Source organism: Phaethon aethereus, assembly GCF_964289735.1.
Source record: "Phaethon aethereus genome assembly, chromosome: 1".
NCBI lineage: Eukaryota > Metazoa > Chordata > Aves > Phaethontiformes > Phaethontidae > Phaethon > Phaethon aethereus.
This window is the reverse complement of record NC_138575.1, coordinates 70,360,848-70,380,156: the sequence shown is the minus strand read 5'-3', so window position 1 is coordinate 70,380,156 and position 19,309 is coordinate 70,360,848. Positions and strand designations below refer to the sequence as shown.

The following is a 19,309-nucleotide window of genomic DNA, read 5'->3' as shown; positions in this document are numbered from 1 at the left end:
GATGGAAAGGCAGAAAATGAGTAAATACGGAGCCTGGTAGCCAAATCCTGTGTCTCATGTTCTGGCTGGACGGTTGTCTTCTCTCCGGAGAATGGCACATGAGGAGATGACCTCCCTTCCTCAAGACCATTAAGAGACTATTCTGTGATGTTCTCACCATGACAAATAGATGGAGCTGGATCATAGTTTTGAGCTGCATTTTCCTGTTCCCAAAGATAGATGGGATTAATCTACATTAGGGATTCATGCTGTGTCTTGTCTTTGCTTCCTACTGCACCATTGGCAACTGAAAACTTGTAATAGCAGATGAGTTTGGAGAATCTAATTGTGAACAATATGTCTCCTCTTTTGGGTTTGTTTGGCCAGAGTATTTATGTTTAAATGGTAGCTCACAGAACTGCAAGTGTAAACCAATTGTGTTACACATAAGAGTTTCTTCTTTGGAGGAAAGTAATCACTTTATGCCTTTGAAATTGCCTTTTATTTTTCTTTACTGTGACCAGTAGTTTACAGCGGGCCTTCAGTTCTGAGAAGTAGCCATCAGCGTTCAGTGTAAAACTGCATGTGCTGGTGCATGAACTAGAAATGTCATTTTGATGCACCACTAGAGCAGCCTCTACTGTTCTGTATCAGGAAAGTTCACTTTGCAACTACGTATATGCTCTTCAGAAATCAGTTTTTTGCTTCATGAATTAAAAAGAAAAAAAAAAGGACAAAGGGAGGTGCATTTCCTTAGCTCATCCCCATCAGAGGTGAAATCAGTCTGTACCTTGCTGTACCAGTATAGGAGACATTGTTTTCAGCTACAACTTGGAGAAACGAAGTATTTGTGTGATGAGAGCGCTCTCAGTCACTCTCACCTCATTCCCTTTGAAGTCTATGTAGTGTTTCTGTGCCTGTGGTTCTCCTCTGGTTTCATGGCTTCTGATGTTCTCTTACTAATGCCTACGGGAAGAATTGATCTCTCTATCCTGCTCACTGGATGGGAGAGGGATGCTGCTGGGGAACTCCTTCCATGGCCCTGACACTCAAAAGTTGCTTTTTGTTAAAGGCATTCCAGTTTTGTTTGTGAAACTGAACCTTTTTCAAGCATTCTTCCCTTCACTGCCACCCTTCCTCCTCACTCCTGTTCCAAACTAAGATACCTGCCTTAAAATGACTTACTCTAGAGGAAACTTTATTCTGTAAATAAAGCCCCAAGTAACACACTATGTCAAATATTGTTCTTTTTAACCTTTGTTCTGCAAGTGAAATGACCTGAAAATGAAGAAAAGTGGATGATTTGGGACAGGCTATGTTCTTGCTGAGTGTATGTGCTGCTTTGCTGGTAGTTATTTAAAGAGAACACATTGATTTTTCTGAACATGTTATCCTGTGATCTTGAATTATACAGATTTGTCCTTCTGTTGCATCTGACACTTCTGAGGGTCTGTAACATTATTTAGGACTTGGCAAATAGATTAAATATTGTCTTCATCTTATAGAAAAGGAGGTATTGTACTTTTTTGCAGTTAACATCCTCAAAAATAAATTATTCACAGAAAATCCTATGTGGCTGCTAACTAATGTCTAACTATTTTTCTCAGAACTGAAATTGAAGGACTGAAATTCACTATATAAATAGTAATATATTAAAGACAATTTTTAGAAAAAAGGTATCATAATTACATGTGTAAATCACTTTAAAACTTGGCGGTACTGAGCCATTCACAAATGCACAAAAGTCAGGGAAATGTGGATGTTTTGTTTCCTCAAATTTCCTCAAAAAACAGATGACTTCCACTGAAGATGGACTGAATTAGCTTTTGCAGGGCTTTGGAAACTTCATTCTAAGATTTGAGTTTTTTGAGGTACTAAGATGTTTTCCACCATTCATCAGATATATTTTGGTAGCAGTTTTTCCAAGAGGCATGTTGGCATAGAGCATCTTTGCAACACGCACTGCTAGGGTAGTGTAGAAAGCCCGCTGTCTGCAAGTTGTTTTACTTTCTAGACATGTTAGACTTCTTTATCTGGTATGGTAGAAAGCAGAGTAACTGGATCATACAGATCTTTTCCTCTAATGTTCTGTAACGGTGATGAGAAACAGTAAGGTACTTTTTAAATACTAAAATGAATTCATAAATGTCTGTTCACCTCTACACCGATTAAAACAAGCCAGTGATAGCTTTACCAGCTGCTTGTGATCAGCAGCAAAATATATTAAGGTATGTAGTTGGTAATATATCTTAAAATACAAGAAGAAACAGAGGAGAAAACCAAACTTAAGAAAAAAACAACCCTCAAATAGAAATAATCTGAAGGGAAGGAATAGATACACCAGAGTCAACATTGAACCTATTCTCCTGCTTCTGTGAAATTTATGGAGGAAGGTGGAGTAGTGGTTCCTGAGCTGATCCTGGTGATGTAGAGCTTAGCTTGAGCTTTCCAAACAGAATTGGGCAGATGCTCTTTAAGGATGAGATGGCACTTCTATGCTCTGTTTAGTTGCTTACATCTTCTCTCAAAAATGTATGTTTAGTCTGACATTTCTCCTGTTTGCTGTCATCCCAGAAGGCTGTGTTTACTTTTTTAGGAAAATTTCATAACTGCTGTTACAGAAGTTTATCTGATGGCTTGTGGGTAGAAGTGTTTAAAAATAGGACTTTTTTTACCCAAGAGATGTTTCAGATACTTTCAGGCTTGGGTAACTCGGTGATTTAAAACATCAGAACTGATGCGTAAGTTATCTTTAATCAGTAATGTGCCTTTTGTGAGCTTTCTTTTTGGTGCTGGGGCAGATTTTGAATACACCTAGCTATATACCTGTAGACAAGAATTTTCTTTGTTTCAGAAGAATTCTCACTAAGGTGTGAAGCTCTGGATTGCTTGGAATATTCGGTTGCTTTGCAAGTTGTACAAGAGCATGTGGGATAAATGTAGATAATAGTAAAGTATGCAACAGAATGAGGGAGCAGATGTTGATGCTTTGTGGAGTATATGGAGCTTTTACTTAGAGCAAATATCCCCTGCTGTATCTTCCTGTAACTGCCAGTCTCATATTTCAGCCTGTTCTATTTGCAGCACTTCATAATCTTGACACAAATTATAGAAATTAAATAAGGACATGGTTAATATCTAAATATATTCTGTGACACAGTAATTACGGAACTCTGTAGTACATTGCAACAGAAGAGATAGTGGTTATTAGCTCAGTAGTTGAAAGAAGATACCCATTTGGTTTGAATCTGATCACGATTTGAACAGGAAACTGAAAACACTTGATATTCCACACTTTTTTATTATGTATGATAGAATTTCTAGTTCCTGATTGGTTGTTCTTTAATGATCGAACCATCATCCAGTATCCAAGGTGGAACTGGAAGTACCAGTTTCTACAAAAAGTAGGCAATATTTGTATTGATAGATTCAGCTGCTACTTTGAGGTGAATATGTCCTTGGTTCAGCTTTCTGTTACTTGCACAGTGGGAATCACCTGTCTGATCCCTCCCAGTGAAATGAGATGTTCTGGAGGGCTGCTATGTACGAGTGGCAAGAAATAGATGCCACAACGAATAAACTATACAAAGTCTTATGTAATAGAGAAGATAGCAGAGGCTTTCTTTCTAACAACATAAAAGGGGTTACTCTTTGGATTGTAACTGGACAATCACTCTTAAATATTAATTTCCAAGTTACTTAATACAAAGAGAGTACTTTAAAAATGGCAAAACCTCATGAGCCAAGGTCATGGTGATTTTAAAATATAGTGTGGCCTTTCTCTTCTCTCCTTTTTCTCCCTGCGAGTCCCTGCATGTGCGTCGTCCCAGGTGGTTTTTTGAGGTAACATGCCTTTAATAGCTTCCAGGACAAATTTTATGCCTGCAAAGTAATGTTATCTTTAGCCAGATTATCCTTTAGTGCTCTTCAGCCTTCCCACACTCAGCTTCTTTCAAGAAATGGAAATGAGGCCAGGAAACATATGACAGAGCTGATCAAAATACTGGAGAGAGCTCAGACACCTTAAGGTGATAACCAACAAAATGGAAAATGATAGGTAATATGTTACTGTTACGATATTCCTGAATAATAAATACATGAATAATTAACAAACCTAATATAAATTAATGTAGAGAATTTATATCTCTGGCACTGGAAACCCGTTTGGGCAGCAGTATAAGTGAAATCTGTACAAATGTTAAGATTTTCTGCCAGAAAAGATTCAATAAAGAGAATCAAGCTTAGCAGTGTTCCCTGGGGCTTGGATTAGGTGACCTAATACCACCTTTCCCCTGTTTCTTTTCTCCACCTACCAGCTACAGCACTGGATTCTTTCCATGAGTCAAAAATAGCTATATACCTGGATTATTGTATACTTCTGCTGTAATGAAGACGACTTTTCTGTATTGTTAAACCGTATACTGAACTTTTACTTTCTTTATCTAATACTGCTACTTCACACACCCGCATATGAAAGACACTATCTTTCTCAAACATAATAGTATATGTTGCAGATGAATTTTTATTTGTTTTCCAGACATAAGTATAAATTACAGATGACCTCAAAATAAAACTGGTTAGTTATATTCACTTCTGGTTGCTTCCACTAAAAGCAAAGAAAAGTCAGATCAGTCAAATTGACAGTTGTTTGTAGGCCTTGTCCTACTGATGTTGTAGGAAGCAAAGTTTTGTCAGTGTCGTTGTGACAATTCTTACCCAAAATGGGGGGGTGGGGAGTGGTGAGGGAAAACATTGCAACACCTGTAAGATAAACATATAAGTTACTAATTTCACTCAGTAGTCGGTCCATTTCACTTTCATAATTATGAAGGGAAAGGGCTTACACATTTACTGGCAGTATCTGAGACATGAAGAATTTAATTCTAGCTGGAGGTTGTGGAATGTGTGGAGGAGGACTTACATCTTCATATGTTTGCATCTGAGGTATCTGTTTCAGAATCCCTTGAATATTTTAGCTGTCAGTTATTCCCATACACATTATAGTGATCTGAGGGGGCCTTGGGGGCCTCTGTGCCCCTCTGCTTAGGGAACCAGTAGATTATCAACAGGAGTCTCACTGATTTTTATTTCATATGCTGTGTGCTGTTGAATCAAGTAATGCTACAAAACTTCTTGGTCAGCTCTGGAAGTAGTGTTGGTTCTTTAATAATTCTCTGCTGGGTACTTCTGCATCAGAGGATATTTAGGTAAAACACCTTTCTATCTGTACAGTTCAATCTCACCGTATCTCTGTTTAGGTCTCCTATTTGCTAGGAAGAATTGCTAGACTGACAGTTTGAGGACTGAGCCTTGACATAGTAGTAGAGGTCTCGAGCATGTTGGTTGCTCAGTGGGAAAACCCTTTTTCTTCTGGTAGGCTAGAAAGAGCTGCTGTTCTGCTCTGTGACTGTTCCTTAATTCCCTAGATTTTAAATGTCAGTTTAAGGACAGTTGTATTGATCGAGTCCAACCTGCATAAGACAGTTTGCATATATACAATTTCCATGTCAAACTCCAAGAGCTTTGACTCAGTAGAGCATTATCTTCTAGAAAGCCTAGTTAGTTACTATTTATTGTTATGATTGATACGTATGCATTACAGAAGAATTTCAGTAGGGCCCTCTTCAGGTTTGAGCTCATTTTGAATCCTGTGCCTGGACACCCTGGATATCTTGCTTATGAATAGACTTTGTTTTTCTTGTCATACTGTCCTCTCTGAATTCAGGGCTTTCCTATTTAGCAGAATGTGTTATGGATCAAACTGTAAATGCAGACATCAGGAAATTCAAGATTTGATGTCGTCTTAATACAGTGGAGTAATTCAGGCTCCCTGAGAGCTTGGGAATACCTTAGGATAGTAAGGGAGAAAGTTGAGGCATTATATCAAAAGAACATTCACATTTCTATTAAGTATTTCCATTCAAATAAATGCATTCCTGTTTCTATTTGAGAAGGTGTTATATTACCCCTTTTGGCTCTGAGGATGTGCTTATCAGAATTCAGGGGATCCTACCAGGATGTGTGCAGTTCTGCAGTATGTGATGCGAGGCTGTATGAACAAGCAATGACAGGAACTCACCAGATCTGCTGGGCTCTTTCCAGTGGTTTCCTGGAGACATTTCTTAAAAGAATATAAATTTTGAAAGGTAGATGAATCTAGATTGAAACCTTAAACATCTTTCCAGCCCTTAAAAAATCCATTCCATTAGCATGCTTCTGCAGGTCAGTTTAGACTTGCCATCTATGTGTTTTATATGTCTCTCACTGTGCAGTACAAAAATTGTTGACAGTGGCTAGATACTAAATTTGGAGAGGATTAAGGAAAGGATGTCTGGCTACATCTTTCAGAAGAATTCAGTTGCACTTATTTAAATGGAAGGTTTTAATTGACTTACTGTTTCAATATGTGCAGCACCCGACAATGGGCCTCAGTACTAAGATTTCTTTTTTTGTACATGGTGTGCTGAGCATAGCGAGCATCTCATATGAGGTGCCATTGCTCAGCCTGCTCATGTAAAGCATGTAATCATTAAGCTTAAAATCTGACCTATTTTAGTCCCTTTCTTACTTCAAAGTGTTTTGTCTTGACTTAAAATGAAGTTGAGAGTGAAGGGGTTATAGTTTTAGAGAATTGGGCATTCTGGATTCTGTTTCTGGTACTGCCACTAATCTGTTGTGAGACTGTCTTGCTGGTATTTAATCGCTGTGTCTGGACTTGTGCAATGCCTCTAAAGTACTTACCTATTTCCAGAATAGGTTTGTTTTAATATGCTAATACTTGTAAAACATTCTGAGGCCCTTGGATGAGAAGTGGAGTTGGAATACAAAAAGGCAGTTAATGGAATTGAAATGGGTGAGGGTGAAACTTCAGGGGAAAAACTGAAACTCAATCTGACATGAACACAGATGAAAAATGAGCTTGAAAATGCTGCTGCATCTTGTTTTCTGCCTTCTTTATACCTCAGCGATAATGTTTGCTGAACTGCAAGCACACTTTAGAAACTTTACCCCAAAAGATACTTCCTAGAAATCAATGGCAACGGAATCTGAAGACTTGCAGTATTTCTGACTCAGAGCTCACTGCATCACTTTTAAACTCCCAACAGAAAAGTTCCTGTTTTCCATTTTTGTACTTTGTCATATCCAATATGCTGCTGTTTCTATAGGAGTTGTTTTATGTGATGTAGTTGTGTTCTCAAACAATTGGGTGGAGGTAGAAGTAATTGAAGAATTTGGAAAAGATGAGTGAAAACAAACAGGTACAGCGTTTCACATTATCTGAGAAGCACAAGATTTGAGAAATCCAGTATGAAGATTATCCTGAGAAATGTATTACTTTCTTCCCCCTTTTTCATGTGTTTCACAGTAGACTTCTTTATTTGAATTTCTGTAACTCCCCAAGGCCACAGCTGAGTCTCTGCAAAATACTGGACCCACACTTGACAAGAGACGACTTGCAATCTTAACAGATTTGACTAAGAAAAAGAAGTTTAGGGTACTGCATGGTTAATGAAAAATATGTTTAGTAAAATAGGCAGGTAGTTTCCTTTCGGGAAGAATTCATTGTTCTCATATTCCCAGTTTTCTCCTGCATCTTCAGCAAGTGTTATCTCAGGGAGTAACCTTGGCAAGACTGGTGGATAAAAAGCTGGACATGAGCTGACAATGTGCGCTCGCAGCCCAGAAGGCCAACTGTATCCCGAGCTGGATCAAAAGCAGGTGGAGGGAGGTGATTCTGCCCCTCTATTCTGCTCTGCTGAGACCCCACCTGGAGTCCTGCGTCCAACTCTGGAGCCCTTAGCACAGGAAAGACATGGACCTGTTGGAGTGGCTCCAGAGGAGGGCCACAAAAATGATCAGAGGGATGGAGCACCTCTACTGTGAGGACAGGCTGAGAGAAGAGAAGGTTCCAAGGAGACCTTATTGCAGCCTTCCAGTACCTAAAGGGGACTTATAAGATGGGGACAGACTTTTTAGCAGGGCCTGTTGCAATAGGAAGGAGTAAAGGTTTTAAACTAAAAGAGGGTGGCTTTAGACTAGATGTAAGGAAGAAATTTTTCATAATGAGGGTGGTGAAACCCTGGCACTGGTTGCCCAGAGAGGTGGTAGATTCCCCATCCCTGGCAACATTCCAGGTGAGTTTGGGTGGGGCTCTTAGCAACCTGATCTAGTGGAAGATGTCCCTGCTCATTGCAGGGGGGTAGGACTAGCTGACCTTTAAAGGTCCCTTCCAACCCAGAATATTCTGTGATTCTGAAATTTCAACTAGCACATGAGAATGGTGTAGATTTTACAGAACAAGGTGATACTGGGGGAAAATTGAGATGGAGTCCTCTCTCAAGAGGAGCTTCTCAAGCCTTCCAGTAATTGCCAAAGTTACCAGAATAGGACACATTCATGCAGGCAAGGAGAGCTTCAGTGTAGGAATGTTATCTCTGATCTAATCTTTACAGGAGGCAGGCCTGAGATAAACAGGCCTGTCAAGACTGACATAAATAAAGGGCTCTGGCAGCTTTCATGCAACAGCTAAGCAGCCTGTCCTATTAAGAAAAACAGTTCCCTTCAGATGATCTATGAAATGCTCATGGCCCACTGAATCTTCCAAAGTAAAGAATCGGATTTTAAAATCTGTCCTATTTTGGATGTTTTTTGTGGATTTTTAACTAATCATTTGATTGCATGAGAAGCTGCTCTTGGCTTTCAGGTAGCTTCCCTCTCTGGCTAGTAACATAGCTTTTTTTTCTGGCAAATGCCACCTCATCAGCCCCTTTTCTCTTAGTTGTGACTAGTTGCAGACTTTGGGCTCTGTAGGCCCAGATGCACTGACAAGGTAGAATGTCAGCTAATGGGTAGTGAATGTACTCTGCAGCTATCTTCCACCAGCGAGTTACAAAACAGTCTGGGGAATGCTACGTAATGATTTGAGGGAAGCACCTTTCCCCTCCAGAGGAACATTAGAGAATAAGCTTTGCCATCTACAGGAACTGCATTGGAATAGACCTTGCCCATGCATATAACCTACAAGAGGAAATGAGGGTAGGAAAGCTTCAAATTTCCTTGTCCCTATTTATAGTTTCTTACTGTAGCTTCAGAATTGTTGTGTGCTTTACAACATAACGTCAGCAAATTGTTCATCATCTTACCATGTTAACAGTACCTGTATCTCACACTTACTTTCATCCCTTAAGTAGGTTTGTGAACTGTAATGCTTTTCCCTCTGATAGTTAATGGCTTCATGGTGCAGAAAGTTGGTTATCAGTAGCACTTCTCCTGTTTCATGTTTGGTAACAACTTTGACAATGGCTTTGCAGCTAGCCAGATAAGTCTTCAAGGCACCGTTTAAAAACAAAACAATAGACCAAGTAGACCAAATGGTCTGTATAGACCAAACTCCTAGAAATCCCTTGCTGAAGCTAGTGATCAGTTGAATTTCTGTGTCATGTTCTCTGATGTAGAGCTGTTTTCTTTGCAAAGTGAAGCGGAGGAATGCGACCAATCCTGCATCTCAAATATCTGGATATACAGATTAATTAAAGAAAATACTGGGAATGTCCTTCCTCCTTCTTTGAGATTTTGAAGCATGGAGCACTTGTCAAGCTCACAGGACATCTTGGCTTGACCACATCCTTTTGCATTAAAGTTCAGGCAGATTTTCTGTCTCTTCAGTTAAAAAACACAGTCGCATTGAGTCACTTACTCAGAGTTTGTGCTGTGATAGAATTGGTTTGATTCTCTATGTACCAGTTATACTGGGTCTTCATGATGAGAAGGGTGGTGATGATTTGTATTTCGAATAACATACCTAAAAGATCATATACGTTCATGAAATGCATATAAACAGATGTCAGCTTGATTTTCAGTCCTGCTGCCAGTCTTTCTCCCCACCCCAGATATTGCAACTTTGAAACGAGCATTTTTTTTTAAATACTCCATTAATTTCTTTTAATTATATGGCAATGATTTTATATTCCTGTTTTGTTTTGTTTTACTTTGAAAAGGCTGACAAAATACCCTTAAGATTATTAGAAAACAAGAGGAGTGAAATAATGTCAGATGGAGAAAAAGTTCTTGTTCTTTTTGTTCTCATTCTTTTTTTCTGCTTGTGGACTTTGCAGCTATGTTGGGGTATGCCTCAGAAGAGAATAAGTTAAACAGGTTAACAGTTTGTGAAAAGATATTTCTGTCAAAGTACCTGAGCCTAGCTGGTACCTCTGGTGTGTATAAACAGTTCCAAGTAGAAAAACTCTTGTTTTATGATGGTTTAGTATAGCCCTTCTTTGTTTTCCTTCACCTCGATGTTCTTGCGTTATCCCAGACTCCTTTGGTTTTTCACTGTCAGCCAGAAGTGGGAGAGCAATATTCCAGGTCAGTTCCCCTGTTACTGAGAACTCGGGGTTGGGGAATGTAACACAGATTACAAAAATAGATTTGGCTGAGGTGGTACCACCATTTAAAGAGAATTGAAATGAAATGTGAATCCCAGCTGAAAAGGCAGTCCAGTTCCATTAAACTTTGAAAATAATACACCATATAAGGCTTATCAGCAGGAAATGGTAGAGACCACAGTACCCTCGAAATGCAAGGTAATGTTCCTGCTTGCCACCTGAGCAAGCTTCTGTGGTTTATACCATAAAGAAGCCAAGGTTCCAGCCAAGGGCACAGCAGCCACTTGCCCACATCATAGAAGGCTTCAGTAATACTAAGGAAGAGAGAAAAACATTCCTGGCAGATAGTTGTCTGTATGAGATTTTATCTTTCTGGAGAGGGGTTGGAGATAAATGCCACTAATTATGGCAAGGCCTGTGTAGTTTTGTGTGAAAGACTAAGATGGTGCTGAGTGAGTAATTGCCCTGAAAATAAGGCTGTTAGGAATACACTGAGAAACTACAAAGGATGGAGAAAAAACAAAAACTCTTTTGGCCGTCAAAACATGTGAGGATAAAGTAAACGTTGCCAAAGCTCAGGCTGGGTTAGACTTTGCAAAAAGGAAAGGAAAGCAAACAGCTGTATTCCTTAAGCATGTAAGTAATAGCAAGGTAAGGGAAAGCAGAAGTGGGTCCACAGTGAAGATAAGGCTGACATAAAATGCAATTTTACGTATAGTCAGGCAATCAAATGACTGCTTGGCCTCCAGTTTCAGTTGGGACAACGGCATTGGACATGGGGGCAAAAGAAGTCAGTGTGTAGCAAGATTTGGAAGTGGAAATTAACCCAATGGAGCTGGAAGCAAAATTTAAATCTTACTATACTGTAATGAGGGGTGAAATAAAATTTGACCAAATAGTCTTTGTCTCAGAAGAGTGGAAGAATTGTACAATGAAATTGTGAGCTTTGTGGAAACAATCTGTGACTAAATCAAGCTATTGTGATGTAGCTTGACTGTCTAATTCAGGGTAATACTGTGTGACCACTGGGTGACAGAAGTATGACCTGCTGATAAACAATTAAAAAGAAAAGAGGAAAAAAAAAAAGAGGTGATCTGAACAAGTATGTGTCAGTTAATCTAAACAGTAGATAAAACACCTTATTCGAAGGAATAACTAAAGATTGCTAGTTCTGCAAGGGAAGTCCTTTGACTTTATGAAGGTAAGCGGTATGAAATGTGACATGGATTCACCAAAGATTATGCTGGACTAGCTTGAGAGCTTTTATCGACAAAGTAACTGATTATGTCCGTAAGGGAAATGTACTGCGCTTGAACATTCTGGACATCAATAAAGCACCTGAAGCCTGCCACGTGGAAATAATTATTTAAACTGGATAAAATGAGGTAGCAGTACATGAAGTGTCAGTAGCTAAGAAGTTGACTTAAATGAGAGATTAGAGGTTTTACTGAAAAAGGAGATAATGGGGTTGGATGATACCTCCATACTGTGGAGTTTCACATAAAGTGATCTGGGGACTGATCTTTGCAATACTCCAACTGAGGTTACTGGCAAAAAGGGGAAAAAAATCTGCTAATGAAATTAATTGCTGAGGCAACATTTCAAACCTTCATCAGTGCAGAGGAGGATAGGCGCATCATACACTAAGAACTGCAAAATGTTGCAGACTGTAATACTAAAAATAGAAATGTAATAGTAGAAAGTACCAGGTCATCTACTAAGAAAGCATTGAGAATTTTGGCTACGAACAGGGTGCTTATCAGTTGAAAGCAGAGAAGGAGAAAGACCTGAATATCAGTCAATAAATAAAAGCCACCAGTATTATGTGGCATATAAATAGGCAAGTGTGTTCTCAGTGTGTATCGGATGAGAGATTTCTGGCAGGGTTGTATGTTATGGTGATAAAGCCTCATCTGGAAAGCTGTGTTCAATTCTAATCACCGAGGTTCTGGAAAGATTAATCCAAACTGGGACAGGTGCAGAGACCTAGGGGATGATCACGCTGAAGAGCTTATCTCATGAGAAGAAGGCTTGGCTTGTTTAGCAAAGCAAAACAGAAGCTAGGGAAGATTGGGCTCTCTAAATAGTAAGCTGCGGTAAGGGTAAACAGTGGCAAGGTATTTAAGCTAAAATACTAGAATTTCAAAAAGAAATGGATGAATACAGGTTAGAATTTAATTCATTGAGTTCCACAGTGAATGAAGCTCCTGCATAATTTTCTCCAACTGCCTGGTTCACACGTCCTTGCAATTTTCTGGGATTCATGGGATTTGTGCTTGCAAACATCTCACCTAGATTTTTCCCCGTGGTTCATTTCATCACAAACTGATTAAAAAGCAAATCAATTTAAGTCTATAAAAAGTTTTAAAACTTGCTCCAGGTGGGCCTTTTCATTCCTTTCCTTCCCCATCTTTAAATGATAGTAATATTTTTTTTGTCCCTGACCCTGTAGACCTGCCTTGACCGGTAACAATTTTAACATTATGCAGCAGGATTGCCCCGTAACATTCCTACTTTTGTCTCACAGAACATACGCAGTCTGTGGCCAGGCTTTCCTCAATACTTACTACGTAGGCTTCATTGCAGGTCTAGTTTTTGCAGCTAAAATGTCCTTATTTCCTTACATTCTTTTTAGCACCTATTAGCCAAAACCACTAAAATTCCCTTTTGCAGTCTGGCTCCCCAGCAGGTTCTGCCAGTAGTGGTGAACAGGATAATGACATAAGGTATTTTCTTGCTTTATTTACCTCCCTCTGCCTCATGCCCTGTTTCTCCCAGTTGCTGAATTTCCTTACAGAAATTACTGTTCTGACTGTTGGCATTTAGTGTTTATTCATTGGCTTATTCTTTAGGTTCTAATGTAAATGGTCTGGAAGAACCCAGCCTTGCTAAGCGGCTGCGTGGCACACCTGAACGGATTGAGCTGGAGAACTACCGACTGTCACTGCAGCGGGAAGAAGAACTGGAAGAGGTTCCTGAAGAGACGCTAGCAGAGCATAACTTGAGCAATGTGTTGGACAAAGGAACAGAAGAGGATGTACCCAGCAGGTTAGTACACATTGTCCATAAGCTTTTTTTATACCCATCCCAACAGACTTTTGCCTGCTTTTCCCTTAGGTTCTTTTAATGTATTATTTACCAGGTTGCCCTTTATAAAGTGGTTGAAAATGTTCTGTGTATGTACACAGGTATTTTAGCTTGTAGTTTCTGTTCTTCTAAATAGCTTACTACCGTTCTTGGAAGACACCTATAGTACCATAATTCCATGAAATTCAGTCCTAAGTTGGAAGGGGTTTTAAAATTTTTTTTTATTTTTTTAATTGTAGCAAAGACAAGTGAGTTTTTTGAGGAAACAGAACATGGATTCAAATGGGAGTGGGTTCCAAAGTTAACTTATCTTCTGTATGTTTTGTGTTACAACTCAAAACCACTTTTGGTTTAATCATTGGAACTTTACACACATTTAAACCTGACTGAATGCCAATGCAATGCCCGAGAGAGATTAATTCGAAGTAATAGTTATGGATGTTGAAAAACATGTACCTTCACGGATTTCCCTTTATCTGCAAAATGATGTATAAGCACACCAGGATCCAAATATAGGCAGGTAGAGCTACTGGAAATAGTTGTTGCAAGAATCATTGAGAGAAAATACTTGATGAAGAATGCTTGTGAACTTCATAGTCAATCACTTTTCGCAGAGTCTCTATCTCTTAATATGGTTTCTAATCATGTACTTTTCTTTGTAGCAATAACAACCCTTACATTTTCAGCTCTCAGTCTGTCCAGTAGTCTTCTTGAAGTAAACTCAGAAAAAGCTGTTACTGGTTTCCTGAGACTTAGAGCCTACAAATATATTCTATGTATGCACTACATACAGGTATAGGACTGCATGAGAAATTCCTTACTACATTTATACATATAAAATTGAATTGGATTGGTGTGGCAAAGAATACAGGAATAAAAATGTTCATTAAAATGTTTACAGGATTAATGTAGCACAGAATCTGTCATTTATTTATCTGATAAGTTTGAAGATGCAGGATCTGGAAAGGAGTAACTTAGTAGCCTGAACTTGGCTTTGAGAGAGAGTGTATACATGTGGACTCATGAAGGCGTGGCTTTCATAAAAGTGCCTGGAAATTGCTAATATCTTGTACAGCTGTTTTCTCTGAAACCTAAATAATACTTATTCGTTAATTTCTTAACATAATAATTTCTTTAGAAGATACTATTTTGATACTATACATAACTGAGATCTCATCTTTTCCTCTGGTTGAATAATCATGGCACTTGGACTAGATGACTTTTAAAGGTCCTTTCCAACCCAAAGATTCTATGTTTCTATGACTATTTGTGGGAGATGCAAACTCTGTTTGCCTCACTCATCGTTGCTTTAGCTCCCTGCTCAGGACTAGGAATTATATCAACTGTGACAATATAGGCATTAATGATATTGAGGGGTTTTTAGTCCTTTATGTTTCTAGCTCTAAACTAAATTATTATTATTGTTATTGTTATTATTATCATTATTATTTAATTAATTAATTCCAATAAATCAGGACAGAGTAGACCTGCTCAGTAAATGGCAGAAGCCTTACAAAGGAGAAGAGTTAGTTAAAAAAAAAGGTGGAGTTTTGGCATGAAGCTGTTGGTAATCTAATCTCTAAGAGGTGTTTTGCAATACTGTGGAGACTGAAGCAGTACACTGTTAGGTTAGTGAGTTTGATTTCCTATTGTAGGGTACTACATTTAGTTCCCTTTGTCCTACATAATTCCCTTTACCTGTATTAAACTGACTAGTTCTGTCTGTAATAGACTGAATTGTAATTTTGCATGCGAAAAGCAGTGTTTAGTGGACAACTCAGACTCTATGATGGAGAGGAAGGAGAAAATACATCAAATTCCCTGTTAGTTTGACCTGGAAAAATTTCTGTCCCAAATCCAAATATGGCAAGTAATTTCCTCAAAGCATGGATAAGGCTGTGCAGGCCAAACATCAGAGAGAGACTTTTCTAGATGATGTAGCTCTCGGGTGTCCTCTGTTCAGCTCTACCCACTCCATGATATGTCACAGAAAGCCTGTGTTTAAAAAAAAAAAAAAAGAAAGAAAAAAAGTAAAAAGGAAAGTCTGATACTTTTTCAGCAACAAAAACAAAAAAAGTTTGACTCCTGTAACAAGCCAACCAAAGCCCTGATTTCATCATCTTCACTGTCTTGGTGCAGCGCCACAGGGTTAGGAGCAGGCGGAGGAGATGGGGAACTTTCTGTTCCCTCCGTGTCTTACGGAGCCGTGGATCAGGCTTCAGGGTTCAGTGAGGCGATAACACTGAATCAAGCAGAGACCACACATTTTGGTGCACAGCTTCCCATCACGCACACGCTTAGGAGTATGCACACTGCACAGAAAATTTACAGAAAACAGCATTCAAAGTGTGCTTTTTCAAAAGAGAGTTAATCTTGTTTAAGCTTCCAACAAGAAAAAAGTAATTTAAGCAAGCAAACACTGACTACACAGCTTTTTAGGGGCAGAAAACCCTTCAGATGCCTTATTCATCCCCTTTAACTTGCAGTAACTCCCACTACATCATCTGCAGTTTTGATGTAATACTCTATAGCCTTTCAAAGTGTCCTAGGACAGGCTGTGCTGTATGGGTTCGTATGGTAAGGGAAGAGCTTCGTTTCCACAGTTTAGGTTTTGGCTCCTCTCCTCAGCGCTAAATCTGTGTTAACTACACCTTTTTAATTAGGTAGGCAGCTGCTTATACAAATTCTATAAAGCAACCTAGTTTGGTCTTTGGTTTCTGCTTTATAGAACAAAAAAGTTTCAGCTGTTGAATTAATTCCTGTGCCACAGAGCTGCCATGCTAAAAGGAATGGTCCCTGTACCAGGCCATCTCACAGTCATCTTTCAGCTTCTCCTTTCTCACTATTCAAAGGTCAAACAAAAACCAAGTTATAAATAAAAGCCAAAGAAGGTAAAGTGAGCTATGTGGTAAAGAATTTATGTCGTCAATATTACATGCGATAAGCCAGCTGGTTGAAGAGCAGCAGCTCGTCCCATTCAGCAGTCATGGCAACAGTTTGAGTGGCAGTAAACCTTATTGACAGCACATGAAAACCCCAGCATGCAGCACCTGTCAGGTTTATTTCCATACCAAAGGGTGGGAAAGTTAATGAGGGAGGAGGGGAACATCACTTCTTGTCTCTGTGACAATATCTGCATAAAGTATTTGGAATATACTTCAGTGTCCAGGAACATGCACCGAGTCCATGGCATGCAACAGTGTTTGTATTCAGTATTTAGCATGGGAAAACCAGGCAACCTCTTAAAAATAAGTATTCAGTTTATGCTGTGAAAAAGCGGGTTGTAATTTGAGCAAAGTAATGTTTATATATATGCAGAACAGTGAGGAGAATTTAAGAGCCTATGGACAAAAGTATGTGACAATCAGAGCATGAAAAAAGTGGTGTTTTCCTTAATTAGCTTTTCCATCAAAAATAGTATCTCAGACAAGTAGATGAAAAAAAATATGTAAATATGATATGTTCATGTAGTGTTAGACTAATTTGGAGTTCTGTACCTGGATATATGTAGCTGCAACATAAGAGGATGCTGCCATATATATTTTTTTTTAAACTGTCAGTTTGTCACATACTGTAATAAAACCTGTGTATGGAAAACTGAATTGCAACAACTGTACGAGTTGTATTTTATAGACCTACATGAAATTTAAACTTAATTATTTTCAACTTGTCGGTTTTCCCTCTTGTTGCGAATCTGTTAGCTACAGTGATAGCTGTCATAAGGAAGCAGCAGAAGTAGAATACTGTTCTTAGATGATTCACCCAAACTTTAACCATTCACAAACAGTTTTCTCCTTCAATCCAGCTGAATTTGGGCCTTTTAAGATTTATATGGGAAGCATCCAACTGCTGCTCTAATAAATGCAGTTCTTTTATGACAATGAACTGTTAAGGAAAAACAAAGGAAGGGGACCCTTTTACCCTGCAGTGATGTTCTCTGAATGTGCTGTAGTTCACATTAATTTTTCCAGTGACAAATGCAACCATCTTTCTCCCCAGTACCACTAGGTAGTCCAGCATGCAAGAGTGAGCTGGATTAAATGTCATTGTAGAGGCGGTTACATTTGTTGCCCCTGCTGCTTATACTGAGGAACTGTTAGAACTAAACAGAGATGTCTACTAAAAAGCACTAATGATTTGCTGGTTTGCATGTTTTAGACTTTGCTGTGAGAATAATAAGCTTATTCTTGTAACTATCCTTGCACTGCTTCCTACAGTTTCTTGCCACTATGTACACTCTGTACCTAATTGGATACATATTATAGTTCTGTCTGTGATGTAGAAAAGTGAGGAATTTTGTGGTTTTTTTCTGCAGCACTCCTTAGCTCACGTGCTGTATTCTTTGGCCTGATACTTGTGTTGTGTATTCTCTCCACTCCCAAAGCCTTTCTGTGGTTCACCCAGCAATTGCCAAAAACATCTCATCTGTCCAAAATGCTAGCAGTAGCTGCCATTATCAAAAGATGTGACCTTTTATATTCTGACACTGCTAAGATCTCTTGCACTGGTTTATCCAAAGCAACGTGATATGAAGAAAGTAGTTTCTTTCTGCTGTATTCAACTGTCACGAACTGTAACAATTAATGCTGCACAAATATTTGGACTTGGCTTCACAGGCACTTTCCTACTGCTTCACCTTCTTTAAAAGAAGCAGGGCAAGGAGCTGTGATGCTGCCACTAAAATGCCTGTGAAATATTGAAAACAGAAAACCAGTATTATGGTTTCCATTGTACGTTTGGGACTTGTATGTATTGAAACAACTTGTCGGTGATCCAAGACTGATGTAGGAAACATTAGCTAATTGTTTCTTTATCTTTTTTTCTAAACTCTTACAGTAGTTCAGAATCTGAGATGGAGGAGGAAGATGAGGAGGAAGATGATGAACTACTGCTGCCTCAGCAACCCCCTTCAGACTTGGGTGGTGTGCCATGGAAAGAGGCTGTGCGTATCCATGCCCTCCTGAAGGGAAAGAGTGAAGAAGAGATTGAGGCTGAGGAAAATCATGAGACTGAGGACAAAGAGGAGGAAGAGGAGGACGACGATGAAGATGAAGAGGAGGAAGATGAGGAGTCGAGCGAAGGTTAGACTGATTTCTCCTTCCATTCTCCTAGACAGCAGGGAAAACTGAGTTGAATACTTGCTATGCAGAATGAGAAAGATTTGCCTTGGAAAACTTTTCTTCTTCTTTCACTACTTTGTTGCTTTGATTTTTGTGGGAGTTGGAAGGAAGTTGTCAAGGAAAGCTTTAGGTCGATCATTCTGGATACAGAAGAACTTTGCCCATAGGGCAGTTACACCACTAGTACCAACACAATATGCTTCCCATACACCATGCCAACGCGCAATTCACAGCTTTCTGACACCGTATTGTTTTATTGTTGTTTTTGATTATTACTGGGGATTGGATTTGAAAGTGCTCTTTGTTCTTTGGCAGCAAGAGCTGGATGCATTGTGGAGGCAGTGTTTTCAGTTTTGCAGAGTGCCGCACTAAGGGGTAGTGCCCTCTAACTGTCATCATGGCATCCCAGAAGCAGCTGCTTGTTGCTCTCCTTAGTTAAAAGATGGCTGTGAGAAATCAGGGAGTTCAGGTGGTTCCCATTTTAGCTCTGAGGGATTTCTGTGGAAAAATCTTAGGGAAAGACTCCTTCCCTTGTGTTTGTCTCAGTCATCAAAATGCAAAGTTTGTGCTAAGAGTAGGTATGTTTCCAATGTTTCACCACCATGCCAAATTTCTCATTGATCTTGTCTGTGTCTTTGTACTCAATTTTCCTTTTTGTGAAGACTGGTATACTCCAAAGAGCTTCTTCGTAAAGGTCTTTGGCTGCCTAATGCAAGCAGAGGTCCAGCTTTTTCAGTC

General features: G+C 39.2%; 1 protein-coding gene across 6 annotated transcripts in view; it reads left to right on the top strand.

Annotated features, from left to right (window-relative positions):
* MICAL3 (microtubule associated monooxygenase, calponin and LIM domain containing 3) overlaps window positions 1–19,309 on the top strand; it is a gene marked incomplete at both ends in the record, with an annotated part of 106,809 nt that overhangs the window by 47,500 nt on the left and 40,000 nt on the right. For all 6 annotated transcript variants that reach the window (XM_082013557.1, XM_082013556.1, XM_082013555.1 and 3 more), the window contains 2 exons: window positions 13,217–13,412; window positions 18,288–18,532. In XM_082013557.1, coding sequence (XP_081869683.1) covers window positions 13,217–13,412; window positions 18,288–18,532 — 441 coding nt within the window. The remainder of the gene's footprint in view (window positions 1–13,216; window positions 13,413–18,287; window positions 18,533–19,309) is intronic.